Source organism: the organism of the source record quoted next, unplaced genomic scaffold (assembly GCF_019419815.1).
Source record: "Pyrus x bretschneideri cultivar Hongxiangsu unplaced genomic scaffold, Pyrus_bretschneideri_v1 Contig7, whole genome shotgun sequence".
In the NCBI taxonomy this organism is placed as follows: domain Eukaryota; kingdom Viridiplantae; phylum Streptophyta; class Magnoliopsida; order Rosales; family Rosaceae; genus Pyrus; species Pyrus x bretschneideri.
Window position 1 is genome coordinate 94,582 of NW_025999809.1, and position 15,578 is coordinate 110,159.

The 15,578-nt window shown below is 38.0% G+C and overlaps 2 protein-coding genes and 1 pseudogene across 2 annotated transcripts; 1 reads left to right on the top strand and 2 right to left on the bottom strand.

The window, feature by feature from the left end:
- Positions 1-76: 76 nt before the first annotated feature.
- Positions 77-3,639, bottom strand: LOC103938183 (receptor-like protein kinase 7). The gene is made up of 2 exons (XM_048573791.1): positions 1,062-3,639; positions 77-859 (listed from the first exon to the last, which is right to left on the bottom strand). The coding sequence occupies exons 1-2, from the start codon at positions 3,625-3,627 to the stop codon at positions 504-506; spliced, it is 2,922 nt and encodes a 973-aa protein (XP_048429748.1). The 5' UTR covers positions 3,628-3,639; the 3' UTR covers positions 77-503.
- A 4,924-nt stretch (positions 3,640-8,563) lies between these two features.
- LOC103938190 lies at positions 8,564-10,723 on the bottom strand (annotated as a pseudogene).
- Positions 10,724-11,347: 624 nt separating this feature from the next.
- Positions 11,348-15,566, top strand: LOC103938191 (malate dehydrogenase, glyoxysomal-like). The gene is made up of 10 exons (XM_048573833.1): positions 11,348-11,508; positions 13,150-13,210; positions 13,619-13,840; positions 14,194-14,508; positions 14,595-14,684; positions 14,798-14,881; positions 15,009-15,044; positions 15,136-15,225; positions 15,320-15,414; positions 15,506-15,566. Exons 1-10 carry the CDS (start codon positions 11,348-11,350, stop codon positions 15,564-15,566), a joined length of 1,215 nt encoding a protein of 404 aa, XP_048429790.1.
- The last annotated feature ends 12 nt before the right edge of the window (positions 15,567-15,578 follow it).

Genomic DNA, 15,578 nt, shown 5'->3' on the forward strand with positions numbered 1-15,578 from the left:
CTTGTAGTGGCAAATAATCGTGCCGGCTCGCCGCGGATCCAAGCATACCGTATATATGAGCTGGACCAAAACGAACTGAGAAAATGGCCGTGTGGTCACGCCCTTTTTTCATATTCATAGCCTTGGTTTTCTTCTTTGATACAAATCTTGAAGTCAACAAAGATGTTGCATTATTGCAATCCCATGATTGTCTAATGTTGTATAAAAGATGTTGCATTATTGCAATCCTAAATGTTACAGAGTAACCCCCTCTCCTCTGCAATTATCAGCAAAGAGAAGAGGAGAGAGAAAAAAAAAAAACTAGTCTCTTGTCTTCTTGAATTGCGTATTCTGATCTATATTCCCCTTCCCTTCTGTTGTGCGTTTATTTGAGGGGCACCTTGGGCTATATGTTTCCATACCTCTAAGAAAAAAGCCACAAACTACTGGACTTGCAACATTTCACCTCCCAGCTAGAACTAACTTTTGTATATCAACTGTCGTAGTTCTGTTCCATCTGGTGGCTATTTTTCAGCTTCTTTTGCAGTGCTTATGCAGGTGAGTTTATAAGGCTCTGCCTCTTCCAGCATTTGAACCACCATTCTCATGGAGGGTCTTAGAACCGGCACCTTGGCAGTGCAGCGGACTGCGATGCTCAAAACGTTGATGGCATCTTCTTTGAGATCGTCAGAAATGCTCGTGTCCACCAATTCAAGCACACTATCATCGCACTGCATTTTGCTGTATACCCAGCTCACTATATCATTGTTCTCTCCGAACACAGCCTCAACAGGCTTCTTCCCGGTGACCAACTCCATCAACACCACCCCGAAGCTATAAACATCACTCTTCTCGTTGATCTTGCAGGTATATGCATACTCTGAACAACCAAAACAAAATTAGATTTTATCAGATTTCAGTGTCAACTAAAATTGCCCGTTACAGTTTTACATTCTAATTCATGAAATAAACTATTTGTGAAGATGTGGGTGTAGCTACATTGGCAACACCCAAGTTGGAATCTCCCTTCCTACAATTTAGATTAGTTCAAAGTAAAACATCGGTTGTATGTCAATAATTACCTGGAGCTATGTACCCAAGTGTCCCAGCAATGACCTGAGTGCAATCTACACCAGCCTGCATAATCTTTGCGAGACCAAAATCAGCAATTCTTGGCTTCCAATCTCCATCCAGCAGAATATTACTAGACTTCACATCCCTGTGAATCACAGGTCTATGACTGCTACCATGGTGAAGATACTCCAACCCCCTCGCAGCCCCCACCGCAATCTCATACCTCACCTCCCACCCCATCTTCATCTTCTTACTTGTGTGCAGCTGATCATATAAGCTCCCGTTAGGAAAGTACTCGTAAACCAGAAGATTACTGTCCTCACTTGATATGCTGCAGTAAAGCTTCACCACATTCACATGCCTCAGAGAGCTCAGTGTAGCCACTTCTGAGTCATACTCTGATGACCCCGATTTAGACTTCTTCAAGATGGAAGCACTGCTTCGGTAGCTTTTTCTGTCATCTGAGTCTGAAGTGGTCCAAATGTGCTTTACAGCGAGTTCTTTCCCATCACTCAATACAACTTTGTATACATTCCCTGACCCTCCTTTGCCAATTAAGTTCTCAGCTTTCACCGAGTCTAAGATTTCCTTCTCTGTAAAGCTTAGCACATGGTACGGCTTCATAGTCCATGAATTGCTCTTCAATGGATGGTCAAGATTGCTCCTCCTCAGCTTCAAGAGCAAGAACAAACCGAGCAAAACAAGCACGACAAGTACTGAAGCAATGAAACTGGACAAGAATATCCGGGGTCGGCTAGAAGTGCCAGACTTGAAAGGACAAGACCTCACATTTTCCATGTTCTGACTGCACAAACCCGGATTTCCATCAAAGCTTTCATTGAAGGCCTGAATTGACAATGCTTCGGGGATTCGACCAATCAACTGGTTATTTGTCAGATCAAGAAGGCTGAGCTTTAGGGACGACAAAGTTGCAGGAATTTCGTTGGAAAGCCGGTTTCCAGATAAGTTCAAGGAATTCAGATTATGCAATGATCCAAGACTTGATGGGATTTCACCAGAAATATAGTTGTGGGCAAGGTTTATTTCAGAAATACCGAAACATGAGCCTAATGATTCCGGCATAGTACCAGACAACATATTTTGGTCCAAATCAAGACTGCTTAATTTCTTCAAACTTCCAATTGTTTCTGGAATTTTCCCACTAAATTGGTTCACACTCATCTGAATAGTGATCAATGAGGTCGCTTCAGACAAAGCATCTGGCAATTCACCCGAAAATCGATTATTCGCTAAAAGCAATAGTGACAGAGAGTTTGCCTTACCAATTTCTGGTGCCAGAGGACCTTCAAACTGATTCATAGAAAGATCAATGACAACAACATTTGGCAAGCTCCATAATCCAGCAGGGATTGAACCCGAAAGCGAATTTTTACTCACACGAATCCGAACCAAAGACTTACAATTGGCATAGCTGTCAGGAATTCCACCTGTGAAATTGTTCTGCAGCAGGAGAAAATCGATCATTTTCCCATTGTTACACATTCCGGGCGGTATAGCACCAGTCAGATAGTTCTCCGACACGTCAATGTAAGCCAATCCCGCCCCAGAACCGAGCTTTTGAGGAAGAGCACCGGTGAGCTTGTTCCTGTAAAGTGAGAGCTCGGAAAGGTTCTTCAACTCCCCAAACTCCGCCGGAACCTCGCCTTCTAATCGGTTTTCGAACAAATGCAGAGACTCGAGCTTTGTCAAGAACCTCAGCTCAGAGAGGCCACCTTCAAGCTTGTTAGTTGAGGCATCAAAATTGACAAGGCTTGTGAGGTTGCCGAATCCAACCGGTATTTTTCCGGTCAGAAAGTTTCCGTAAAGCTCGAGCTGCCATAGCTTCCTGAGATTTGAAATTCTCTGGGGAATCTCTCCGGACAGTTGGTTGTCCGAAAGCTCAAGGTTTTCGAGCAGAGTGAGGTTTCCGATTCCATCTGGGATTTTTCCGGCGATGCTGCAATTGGAGAGGTACAGCCAGTAAAGCTTATCAAGCCTCACAGTTTCTTCAGGAAATGAAGTTTGATCAAAAGGGTTGTCGCCGAGGCTCAAGAAAGTTAACCTGGTCAGGTTCTCCAGGGATTTCCACGGAAATTTCCCGGAAAATCTGCTGCCATTGAGACTCAGGAGGGTTAATTTTGTTAAAGCAGACAAGTCAGGAACTTTTCCAGTAAACGAATTTTTACCCAAATCGAACTGCTCCAAGCTCGTGCAGTTTTTCAGGTCGTCCGTGAGGCTTCCGTACAAGCCATTGGATCCCAAAGAAAGCTTTTTTAACGATGGAAGCGAGCAGATTGCGTGCAGTGGAAGAAACCCAGAAAGGTTTTGCTGCGAGAGGTTGATTTGGGAGACGAGGCCGTCGGAGCCGCAGACGATGCCGGTGAAGTTGCAGACGCCATTGGGTGGTGCCCAAGAAGTGAAAAGACTTGGGTTTGAGTTTTCAAGGTATTGCTTGAGGTTTAAGAGCGGTTGAAGCTCGTCGGATGTGGATGGAGAAAACAGGGAGATGAAGAGGAAGAGCAGAGGGAGGAGGATGGTTGTCGTCGTCGGACGGAGTCTCTGCCGGAACGACATGATGTCCGGTGGAGGTGGTGGCCAAGGGGGAGGTGCCAGCTTTTGGTTATGGTGAAGTGAATGAAGTGGCAAGTCGGAAGTCGAGTGGGAAAAGGTAGCTTGGGATATGAGGTAATATGTTCACACTGTGATAGGGAATTCACGTGTTTAGCAAGCAGAGTGCGGGGGAAGAAAATTTCGGTACGTAAAGTAAGTTGAAGTCGGCATTAAATGCACATGCTTATCAGGAAAAGTAAAAGAAAATCAATTGTCTGATTTGGACAGACAGAGGCACAGACAGAATGCGGTCTACTACCCGGTAATGTTGACTGAGCTTCCCCCTTTCTGCCACGTAAACTGCCATGTCAGCACCCCCGGTAAATTACCTGGAAGCCTGCATGGAATGCAACAACATATTATCACGTGAGCAATTTGTATGACAAATTCGCCGTTAGATGGCGTTTCAATTCAAAAATGCGTTGTCATATTGAAAAAAAAACTTGTATATGATAATCTATTATTATGCAAAAAATATCACATAATAGTGAATTTATTATGTATAAGTCATTTTCATATAATCAGGCCTATTGAAAATTCCACACACGATGTTAGAGAAAAACATGCAGATAAGATTAAATAGCAAGTTGAAGTTGACAGAGTTGGATTCCTAGCTAGCTAATTGCAGTTGTATTTAGTTTACAATGATTAATTATAGTTCCAAAGTCTGTGAGTGGATGGCTGCATAAGTCCTTGTCTCCTCGGGTATAGATGAAAAATGGACAATACAGTGTTGACTGTAAACACTACAAATGGTTTGAATCTTGCTAACGCTCAGCTAATATTGTAATATATAATTTTACAAGATTCAAACCATTTGTAGTGTTTACAAATGGTTTGAATCTTGCTAACCAAACACTACAAAAGGCACACATGTCATACTGGAAATTATATATTATAATATATAATATTGTAATATATAATTTTAATAATTGAATGAAAAATAGTATTAATCATATTTCTTAGAACAGTTATGTTATTTAGGTGAATTTTCTTGTCAAATGATGTATACTTGTAGATGAAAAGTTACATTTCTTTAACAAGAAGTACTTGAGTCCTTTATAAACTCATGAAACCATTATCATTAAGAATAGAAAAGTAGTGTTAATTTTTACTCTTGAGAAATAGGGGTTTCCCAAGTACGTATAAAGTTTGCCAGAATCCGAAGATTGAAGTGCTTTGACTTCGGATTATAAATAGTTGAATCCTAGGAGATAGATGCCAACCGAACTACAAGCACAAGAGTAGAGACGAAATTCTGTCATTAGGACATTGCATTTATGCAAGTCTCAATCTCTAAGTTTGTTAGTATTTCTAACTTTCTCTCTAGTTGTTTATATTAATCTCATATATAATTGATGTTGTAAATTTCTTTATGATTATTATTATTGGAGTTCTTGTGATTTTCATATTTCTATTATTGCTTCAACATCTCATGCATTATTGAATTGAAACAACACGTAGCGATAAATCAATTCTATATAAGTTGTTATTTTCTTTTACAAAAATAAAACTTGCATGACACCGATATTACACAATTTTGTGTCTATATATAGAGCCGGTATCATGATAGAATCTCACATTTTACAAATTATGAGTCAACATAATTGAATCTTAATTTCTCAAACACTAATGTGCCCGATATATTAATATCCATTTAAAACCGTTCATGGGTTGTAAGACGTGCTTTCATGAACGATCATCTCCAACATAAATCTTAATTATGAGCTACCAACAAACGTAGGGTGAGACGTTTATTCACAAGGTAACAACCACAGATCTCTTATGATCTCTCTCCCGTGATACTTAAAACAAATACTAAGGTGCTTAATTTGCCAAATTAACTATTCCATTCATCATTTGCTCTTTCTGTTGGCATCTTATATCGGGTGAACTGTCAATTTTGTCCATAAATTATTACCTGGGTGAAAATTAGATTCCTAAACTATTTGTTTACTTAAAATAAGTCCGTAAATTCATTAAGAACTACTACTTTCATCCCTACTATTATATTCAAAGTTGTTCTATCTAGTTTTTCATCAACGTCACATGACACATTTTAAAGGGTAACCTACAAGTCCAACATATTGCTTGCAAATCTAATTTCTAATTTACCCTCCAAAGTTAACTCTATACACTCTTTTTTGCTAAAGAAAATAAGTCTTTAAACTCATGAAAAATTACCAATCTACCTTTCAATGTGTATCACATACAAGTCATGTGACTTAGATTGACAAAAAAATTTGAATAAAATAGCTTCAAATATAATATTAGGGATATAATTAGTAGAGTTTAATTAGTGTAAGGACTTTTCTGAAAAAATAGTTAAGGGACCTAATTTTTCACTCGAGTACTAATACACAGACTAAGTCGGCACATAACTTTAATATATAAAACACTGAAACCCTAGTTTAATCATTTTTTTTTTGTTCAAAAGCATCCTACGAGATCACGAAAGTTTGAGGAAATTGTAGCAATAGTATAACAACTTTAACCCAATTGGAATAATGGTTCATCCACTAAAAATTCGTGACAAATTGTCTCTTAACTCATCAAAACGTGCAATTATGGTTATTTTCGTCAACTCCATTAAAACTTACATCAAAATGAGCCACGTGTCATGCACATAAGACTGAATCAAGGAGAAAAGTATGGAAAGCTAAATGAGAAAGATCATAGCAATAGTCCCTCAACTTTAACTCAATTAGAGAAATGGTCCTTCAACTTTAACCAATTGGAGAAATGGTCCCTATATTTTAACCCAATTGTAGCAACAGTCCTTCCAACATAATTCATTTTGACGGAATTCTTATGGAGTTGACAAAAATGACCATAATTGTACATTTTGATGAGTTAAGAGATCAATGATTGTGAATTTTTAGTTAAGGGATTATTGTTCCAATAGAATTAAAGTTGGGAACCATTACTACAATTTTCTCCAAAAGTTTGATTTTTCTTTACAACTTTTTCTTTTATTTTTAATATTACGTAATATTATATAATACAAAAATGAGTAACTAGAATCGAATAATAGCATTGAAGTCATAGAAGATATATTCGAATGACTAAATGATGTAATAGGAAACCATATAAAACACCAGCAGTCGAGTCAATTGACTAAGGAGTAAGCAAGGTGGAAGATTGGGTAACTAATTCAGTGAATGTAAGCTAATTAAGCATCAAGACCCCTTAGAGTCAAAGAAAGACCAAACTTGTGGGTCCGTGTACCAACAACTTTTTGGTCAAGGTCTAACAAAGTTTCATGATTTATATAGAGTAGTGTTATTCCCACCCTAATGTTTTATTTTTCCACCAATCTTTTAATAATTCTTTTTAATTACAAGTTTGTTCATGTGCAAAAAGACCGATAAGGACATTAATTATCTTATTTTGCTTAATTTAAAAAAAATAAAGGTTGGGCGTGGGTGACGATTTGTTTACCTTAAAACCCTAACTCATATTTTCATTTTCTTTCATTCAGAGAAAGTAAAAAAAATATCAATGGACTTAGAAGATGACTTTTTCATTGAACAGGTGGAATATGACATTTCTACAGAAGAGGTAGAAGATTATGTTTCCATTGAAAAGGTAGAAGAATAATTTGTGTGTAGGTCATTTGAATTTGTCCATCGTATTTTTGAATTTGTCATTGTCGAATTCTTTTGAATTTGGATACCTCTGTCATTTCCATATGAATTTGCAAACCTTAGTGGTTTTCATTTACATATTATTTGTTATATTTTTTTAAGGGACAATTTTATAATTTTATATGTATGTATATATTAAAGGTTATTTTGGGAATAATAGTGGGTTGGGAAATAGCATTTTAATTTTTTACCCTTTTAAGATGGGTGAAATTATAACGTGTGTGGAAAAATAAGACAATGATGTAGATTTAGTAGCCCTCTTTATATATTATGGACTTTATCAAATCATGCTTTAAATCTATCCCATGATCCCTTCCCTCTTTGATGTCATATATTGTATAATTGTTTTTTTCCTTTTCCTTTTGATATGTCTTTTTCTATCCATCCCCCACTTTTGTAACAAAATGTTAAAAAAGCAAATATTAAAAAAAGTTCCATAATTAATTGATCTTGCACTTGTATATAGATGATTGAAAAATGTACATAAAACTTCAAAGTCAATGTCACCATCTAATTTTAACTCTACTCGCAAACATGAAAGAAATTATATTAGTTAGAGTGGAAGTACTTCTTCTCATGTCTTTGAGTTTGAATCTTTTGCCAGCAACTTAGAAAGATATAAAATAGACTATGGCTTGTATTAAAAGATGTTAACTAAAATCAATTTTGCAATTTTATAAACACCAAATTATTTTTATTTAATTTCGAAGTGTGCATCTTTGCCTATTTTTCCAGCCTCGTAAAAAAAAACAATAATACTTAGACAAATTATGTGTAAATGCCTCATCAATTAATAATATTATCTCATCAAATGACGGCCATATGCACCACATCATGTGATATTCAATCCTGATACAAAAATACATTCTTCCTAACATGTTTTCTATAAAAAAAAATGATTTTTTTTTCTTCTCTTTTATGTGGAGCAGGAATTCTCGTGTGTTTGTTGCATTGGACTGTCTTAGACTGAACTAGCTTCAGGGACTAAGCTGGACTGGCTTAAATTAGACTAAACTAGACTAGCTTAGTGAAGTGTTTGGTGCAGTGTCAGACTAACAAACAGGATAATGAAAACAGTACTATCACCAATTTGATGTTAGTTCTCCGACCGGACCGTTTCCGTCTGAAGAAACACTTATGAACTTGTTCTAAGACCGCAATGGCAGTGTGTGACTGAGCTTACTAGTTACAGTGTGGCTATAGATTTGAAATATGTCAAATTTGCTACATCAATGGTCAGCCTGCAATCACTCTTAAATTAGATATGTCAAATTTGCATTAGATGTGAAGTGTGTACATATTTTTGTATAGAAGAATTTACAGCCCAATGCTCATGTAAGAATTTATAATTTTTCAACAGGGAAACCAGTAACAGGTTTTATCTCTGTAGCCAAATTGCGCAATTCGGCTACTTCTTCACTGTTGAGCCGCCATCTAAGTGCACCTGCGAATTCTACAGCCTGTTCTGCGTTTTTGGCTCCTGGGATTGGCACAACGTTGTCCTGGGCTATCAACCAGTTTAGGACTACCTATTAACAGTAACCTGACTCGCATTAAAACCCAGCAAAGAGAACAAACTATATTTACACATTTTAATACCCCAACACCTATTTCTACATTCCAGAATTCTTGCCTGATACATCAGTATGTAGTTTAATGATCTTATACGGAAAACATGAAACTACCAAGAGTTGGACTACATGTATAAAAGACGGTGAAACAAAGAGTTTCTTTCAGCATGAACTGGAAGTTGCAACGGTATCTATGAAGCGTTTCATACTCGTAAAGGGTCCAAAATGGATTAACTACTAAAATACTGTACTTTTGGGGATATTTTCAGCCATGCTTCCACATAAATGAAAACTTTAGGACTTCTAACATGGAAAAGATAAAAGCTATTTAAAGTTAAAAGAGCATCAACAAACATGTGTGTTTGTTTTACTGTACTTTTCTCCTAATTCCTTGATCCGGTTCAGCAGAGATTGGAGCTGCAGATAACAGCAATATTTGAGCAAAACAATTTGGAACTTAATGTGTAGTGGGCTTTCAAAATATTGACTATGATTTACCTTTGAAAGAAATTCAGGAGTATAAATCTGTCTTCGAAGGCCAGTTGGGGGATTTTCAGGTGTACACTTTCTTGTAAGAGCACCTGCATATGCATTAATAGTAGAATGTCAATCTTCTCAATCTCTTTCACCCCTAGATTAGACAGACAAACTTTGACTGCTGTGGTAACCAATCTAGTAAGATCTGAAATTAAAGGTCGTAATCGTTGTAAGCAGGGTTGTGCAGAGATTCAAGTAATAACATAAGATCCAAACAGACATCTTTTTATCAAGAATCCAGAATTTTTTTTTTTATGTTTTAGAATAACTACATCCCCTTTGTTTTGTTAAAAACTAAATATTTTACCCGAAAACCAGATGTTTGGAATTTTTTGTAAGGTATTACAGCCATTCGCCAACTATCGAACGGCAGTTGAATTCACATTAAAGCTTTACCATGCAAGATCGCCATTCGCCAACCACCTAGTGGTAGTTGAATTCAACAAAAGAAAAATACAAGCAAGATGCTGAAAAGATAAAGCACATGAATGCACAAGATGTACATAATTTTATTTTCTTCACTGTTTCATTTAGGCATATAGTTGGAAGGTGATAGCCTGAAAGGTGAGTCTTTATGTGCACAACTAAAGTCCATAACTATCATGAAACATAAAATAAATAAGATCATAAAGTTGAAGTTAAGAACTGCCTGACAAGGAATGCTCGAAAATTCGAAATTTCACATTAAAAGGCTGACTGAGAAAAGTGAGCAAGTATGCTTTCTCCCAAGTCCTAACTTGGCAATGTTTAAGATCGCACGGAGGGGTCTTAAATACTGTAAAATAAGAAGACATTATATCTCTTAAGCTAACATATCGAATGATGATGAGAATATGGTAAGAAAACACAAGGTTCCAACTTCACCTTGAGCAATAGGCGAATAGGCAATCAAAGTGATCCCAAGTTCATCACAGGTAGACTTCACTCCATTCTCTTCTGGTGCCCTGTATATGAGGCTGTAATTCACTTGATTTGATGCTAGTGGGATACCTCTCTTTTGAAGTTTTGCGTGTGCCTCACGCAATCACTTTTCTGAAATAACGAACTTTATACGTCATGTTCTGGTTAGGAGCATCTATGATAGAAATTTTTTCCATGATTTGAACTGCTAACTTTAACCAACAATAAATAGATAAAAGATAGAATTATACCGCTGTAGTTGGAAACACCAACAGCCTTCACAAGGCCCAGCTCAATAGCATCTCCAAGACTATCGAGATATCCTGAAAATTGATTTCCCAAATACACCTCTTCAGAAACAAAATGTAAATAATGTAACCTCCTAATTATATTAGATGGACAAATTTATTCCAAACGTCGGAAAGTACTTTTCTAAAAGTGAGGTTTCTGAAGTTTTAGAACTCCAAACTCCGAAGAAATTTGGAGGGGCGGAGACAAAGATTTGTGGGAAATTAATGAGGAGTGAAAGAAGTAGTTTGTGATGGTTGGGTGAAGAATTGAATATTGAAAAGCTGGCACCGATGATTTTGGAGTGAAGAGGGACATGGTCTTCGGAGTGTACACGTTCGTCTTCATTTTTCAGGTTCCATGAAATATGGACGGCTGGAATTGCATGAGCCATCAGTATCAAGTGACGAGACTTTAACTGAGTTCACATCACCCGACCAAAAGAAGACTACTTGGGGGATAGATGCTCTGGGAGAACACTGCAGGATTTAGTAACAGGATGACTGTTTGATCCACAAGCAAGCTTTAATGGTAAGATTCAGTTGCGATGCTATGCAACATCCCTTTACAACAGCAATTACAAATCGAAGAAATATGAAAATGGCATAAAATGTGAAAACCCCAAATTCTAATCTCAATTTGACCCTAAAAATCAAAACCCTAATTTGTTCAGGAGCAGGGGTCAATTATTGAAAATCTCTCAAACCCAAAACACCTAATCAAATAAAGCCCAGTAATATCATGATCTGCAAAACAAATCGAAAAAATAATGTCGGATTCCAAGTTTACCAGACAAGAGGAGCAAATGAGGGCGAGCAAGATGTAGCCGAGGGCGAGCAGGATGCAGAGATGAGGATGAGGAGAACAACGATGAGGGAGCAGGGCGCCGACGACACTCTTTCGTAGGATGAGCAAGGTTCTCTCTCACAGGAGTGCAGGAGGTCTTACGAGTCCTGGGGTTCCTCGGGTGCTTCGCTAAGAACTCCTAGCGAGGGGTTTAATCCTTGCGAGTCCGATCTAATCCCATTAAACCTAATCTTGTGCATACCAAACATCAGACTACACTAGCAATAAGTGTAGTCTAATCCAATCCCACTTAAGAAGGTCAAATAAACACTTTTGGCTACCTTAAGTTTTATTGGACTGGACTATTGTGGTAGGATTATTATTTTGTGTTTGGTGCAAGTCGGGATTGAGTTTAATGGGATTACGCCGGACTCGTGCAGACTAAATCCTTCTTTAGCTGGGCTTAGCGAGAGCCCCCAGAAAGGAGGGGATTGCTAGTCCCGTTTCCTCGCTTTGCTTCGCCTCGCCCCAAGCCTGAGAACTTGCCCTCCCACTGTCTCTCTCCCCACCTCCCTCTCGTCTATTCAGAAGATCTCCAAGTCTGCAAGAATTTCCAGGTCTGCAAGAATCCCCAAGTCTGCACCTGGGTTTGATAGAAACGATTCAAATGAATCTAAAAAGTCCACGTCTGCAAAACTTGATTTGCAAGTATTTTCCCTTTTTCTGGGTTTTCTAATTAATTTTTCTGGGTTTTCAAATCAATTTTTCTGGGATTGAATTTTTCTAGGTTTTCAATTCATTTTTTATGGGATTCGGTTTTCCTTCTGAGTGGAATCCTTAATTGGGTTGCTGAATTTTGAACAGAATAAACGGTTCTGGGTTGGGCACTCTGCGTTTTGTCTCGAAGGATTACAACTATGGAGGATTTCAAAGTTTTTGATGGACGGTCGAGAAGGAATTTGTTGTTGTTATTGAAGAGCTATTCGGCTACAAATCTTCAAGTAACTACTTGAGCAGAAAATAAACAGAGGACTTATGAAGGAGATGAACTCTCATATATCAGGAAATGATTATGTGAATTGGGTTGGATTTGTGAGTTGTCTATGAAATACCAAATTGAAGGATTTGATTTTTCTAGGATATTAGAGCTTTTGAGCAATTTGGAGTGGTTGAGCAAATTGAATGATTTCATTTAGTTCTACTTTTTCTAGGATAACAAATTGAAGAATTTGGTTAATTATGCAGAAACTTTCATGTTGGGGTTCACTTTCATTAGATGAGAATATTTTGTTACAGATCATGGTTTTTTTTTTTTTTTTTTTTTTTTGTTTTTTTTTTGTCATTATTTTGCTCTTAGTTCGATATTGCACCAAACGCATCACTAAGTTAGTCCAGCTTAATCTAATTTAAGGCAGTCTAGCTTAGTCCTTGAAGCTAGTCTAGTCTAAGATAGTCCGGTGCAACAAACGCACCCATAGTCTAATAGACCTCATAGCATAGTGTAGTGTAGTCCAGTCCAGTCCCAGTTAAGAAGGTCAAACAAACACCCCTAGAGTCTAATAGACCTCATAACATAGTTATTCTGTGCTATTGGACAAACCAAAATCCAGCATATATTCCTTTCTGGGTTGCTTTTTGTTCCAAGAATGGGAGAGCTAAGCCACCTCAGCACATGAGTATAAACCAGTCTGGATCAAACTCATACGGAAGTTATTGGTTCAAATTTTGTGAGAGCCACATTTGAGAAAATTGGATAGGATCTCAGCTCATGGACGCATTGCAAGGATCTCAGCTCATCTGTTTCCTCCAAATTCCCAGGTTTTCCCTATTGGGGTTTTCCTTGTTTCTTGACAAAGCGATATTCTAAACTGATTTAATGTACATAAATAAGATTCAAACTTGGGTGAAAGAGAGTGCACACTGCCCGAACCATTTGGCCTAATCCAACTCTGGTTTTCCTTTGGCTTCATAAAAATGCATTACGTGACTTGAGATAACTTATTTTCCGATGCACTGTTTCATAAAAAAAAAAAACTTGTAACTTGTTGATGAAGTAGCAATTAGTATCACAAATTAACATTCAGTTTATTTGAAATTTATGATGAAAATTTGTTTAGGGGCTAATTTTTTTAGTTACTGAAAATTCAAAGCTACTTTCTTTAGTTTTCAAAATTTGGCTCAAACGGTCCCTTAATGTCATTTTGTTTGACGTTGTGGTGGATGAAGGTGGAGGATGGTTCTACTTTGAGTAGAGCTGACTGCAGAGCCAAGGGCGGAGCACCGGGCTTTAAAGTGGCAATTGTGGGTGCTGCTGGAGGCATTGGCCAACCTCTTGCAATGCTGATGAAGATGAACCCACTGGTTTCAGTTCTTCATCTCTATGACGACATTAATGCCCCCGGTGTCACGCTGACATTAGTCACATGGATACCGGTTGCTGTGGTAATGGTATGAATTCTTCATCAACTTTACTTTTCTCGCTATTTTTGGACAAAAATGTCATTACAATCTATAAAATTGAATGATTCCTAGTTAATGACAATGGGGCTTAAGTTATGATGTTGATGTTTGTAAGGTATGGAAGCATTCTAATGAGAACCTAACCTGAGATACTAAATTTAAATCTTGTATAGGAACCGTTCGATTTGATATGAACGAATAAGATATACAGTTTAGTTAAGTTGATGCGATTCATCTTAGTCATCCATATCTGATTTAATCGCGCGCTGATAAACAATTCTTGAAGTTAAGTTTTTAGATCAAATTGTAACCACTGAGAAAGTATCATCCTTGGAGTTTAGGTGCGCGGTTTCTTAGGGCAGCCACAGCTGGAGAGCGCTCTCACGGGCATAGACCTTGTGATCATACCCACCGTTGTTCCAAGGAAGCCTGGAATGACAAGGGACGATCTCTTCAACATCAACGCCGGAATTGTCAGGACCATCTGTGAAGGCATTGCAAAAGCCTGTCCTAAGGCAGTTGTTAACTTAATCGGTAATCCAGTGAACTCTACAGTTCCTATTGCAGCAGAGGTTTTCAAGAAAGCCGGCACTTATGACCCAAAGCGACTTCTAGGAGTCACAATGCTCGATGTTGTGAGAGCAAATACTTTTGTTGTGAGTACTAGTCGAACAAGTTTATGTGTTTCCTATCATTTATGTTCGTGGTTTTTTCATTTTCCGCTTGCGTAATTTCCTTGCAGGCGGAAGTTCTTGGACTTGATCCTAGGGAAGTTGATGTTCCAGTTATTGGTGGTCATGCAGGAGTGACCATTTTGCCGCTTCTGTCACAGGTTGTATAGATTGATACAAGTTTTAGTTTTTTTTTTTCTTATCTTGCCTTCAAAATAAATGGGCTGCCGCACAAGCGCGCAAAATTCAAAAGACGGCGTGTCTGTGTATGCAGGTCAAGCCTCCTTGCTTCTTCACCAAGGAAGAAACAGAATACCTAACAAACCGGATTCAAAACGGTGGAACAGAAGTTGTTGAGGTCATGCCTCTTAGCTTGTGAATTATGAATCTGGTTTGACGCATATTGTTCTTCCATGTTACTATTGAGTCCAGGGGTTGTTCTTGTGTGTTGGTTCTTCAACAAAATCTTATTTACAATTTTGCAGGCAAAAGCTAGGGCTGGTTCGGCAACACTGTCAATGGTTATTCGTTTCAAATTGCTCAATCGTATACACATTATTTCTTTTTGGGATTAGATTACCAAGTCTTGGAATTCACTAAAACAATCTGCAGGCATATGCAGCGGTGGAATTTACGTATGCATGCCTCCGTGGCTTGAGAGGAGATGCTGGTGTTGTTGAATGCACTTTTGCTGCCTCCAAGGTACTCTGTTCTAGCCTTATTGAGCGTCAACGTTGTCTTAAAATCAAGTTCTGAACTTCTAATAACCAAGCACAACGCTTAATCTTTGTGGCAGGTAACCGAACTTCCTTTCTTCGCAACCAAGGTTCGGCTTGGTCGTAGCGGAGCCGAGGAAATCTACCAACTCGGGCCTCTGAATGAGTATGAGAGGTAAAACAGTTACTAATTATGCACACTCCACAATTGTGCTGCTGCAAAATAGCGTAGAACAACCTAAACATTCTTCATGGTTCATCCGTAGGATCGGATTAGAGGAGTTAGCAGCAAGCATCCAGAAGGGGGTTTCGTTCATCAAGAAGTAAAATTTAGTAAAT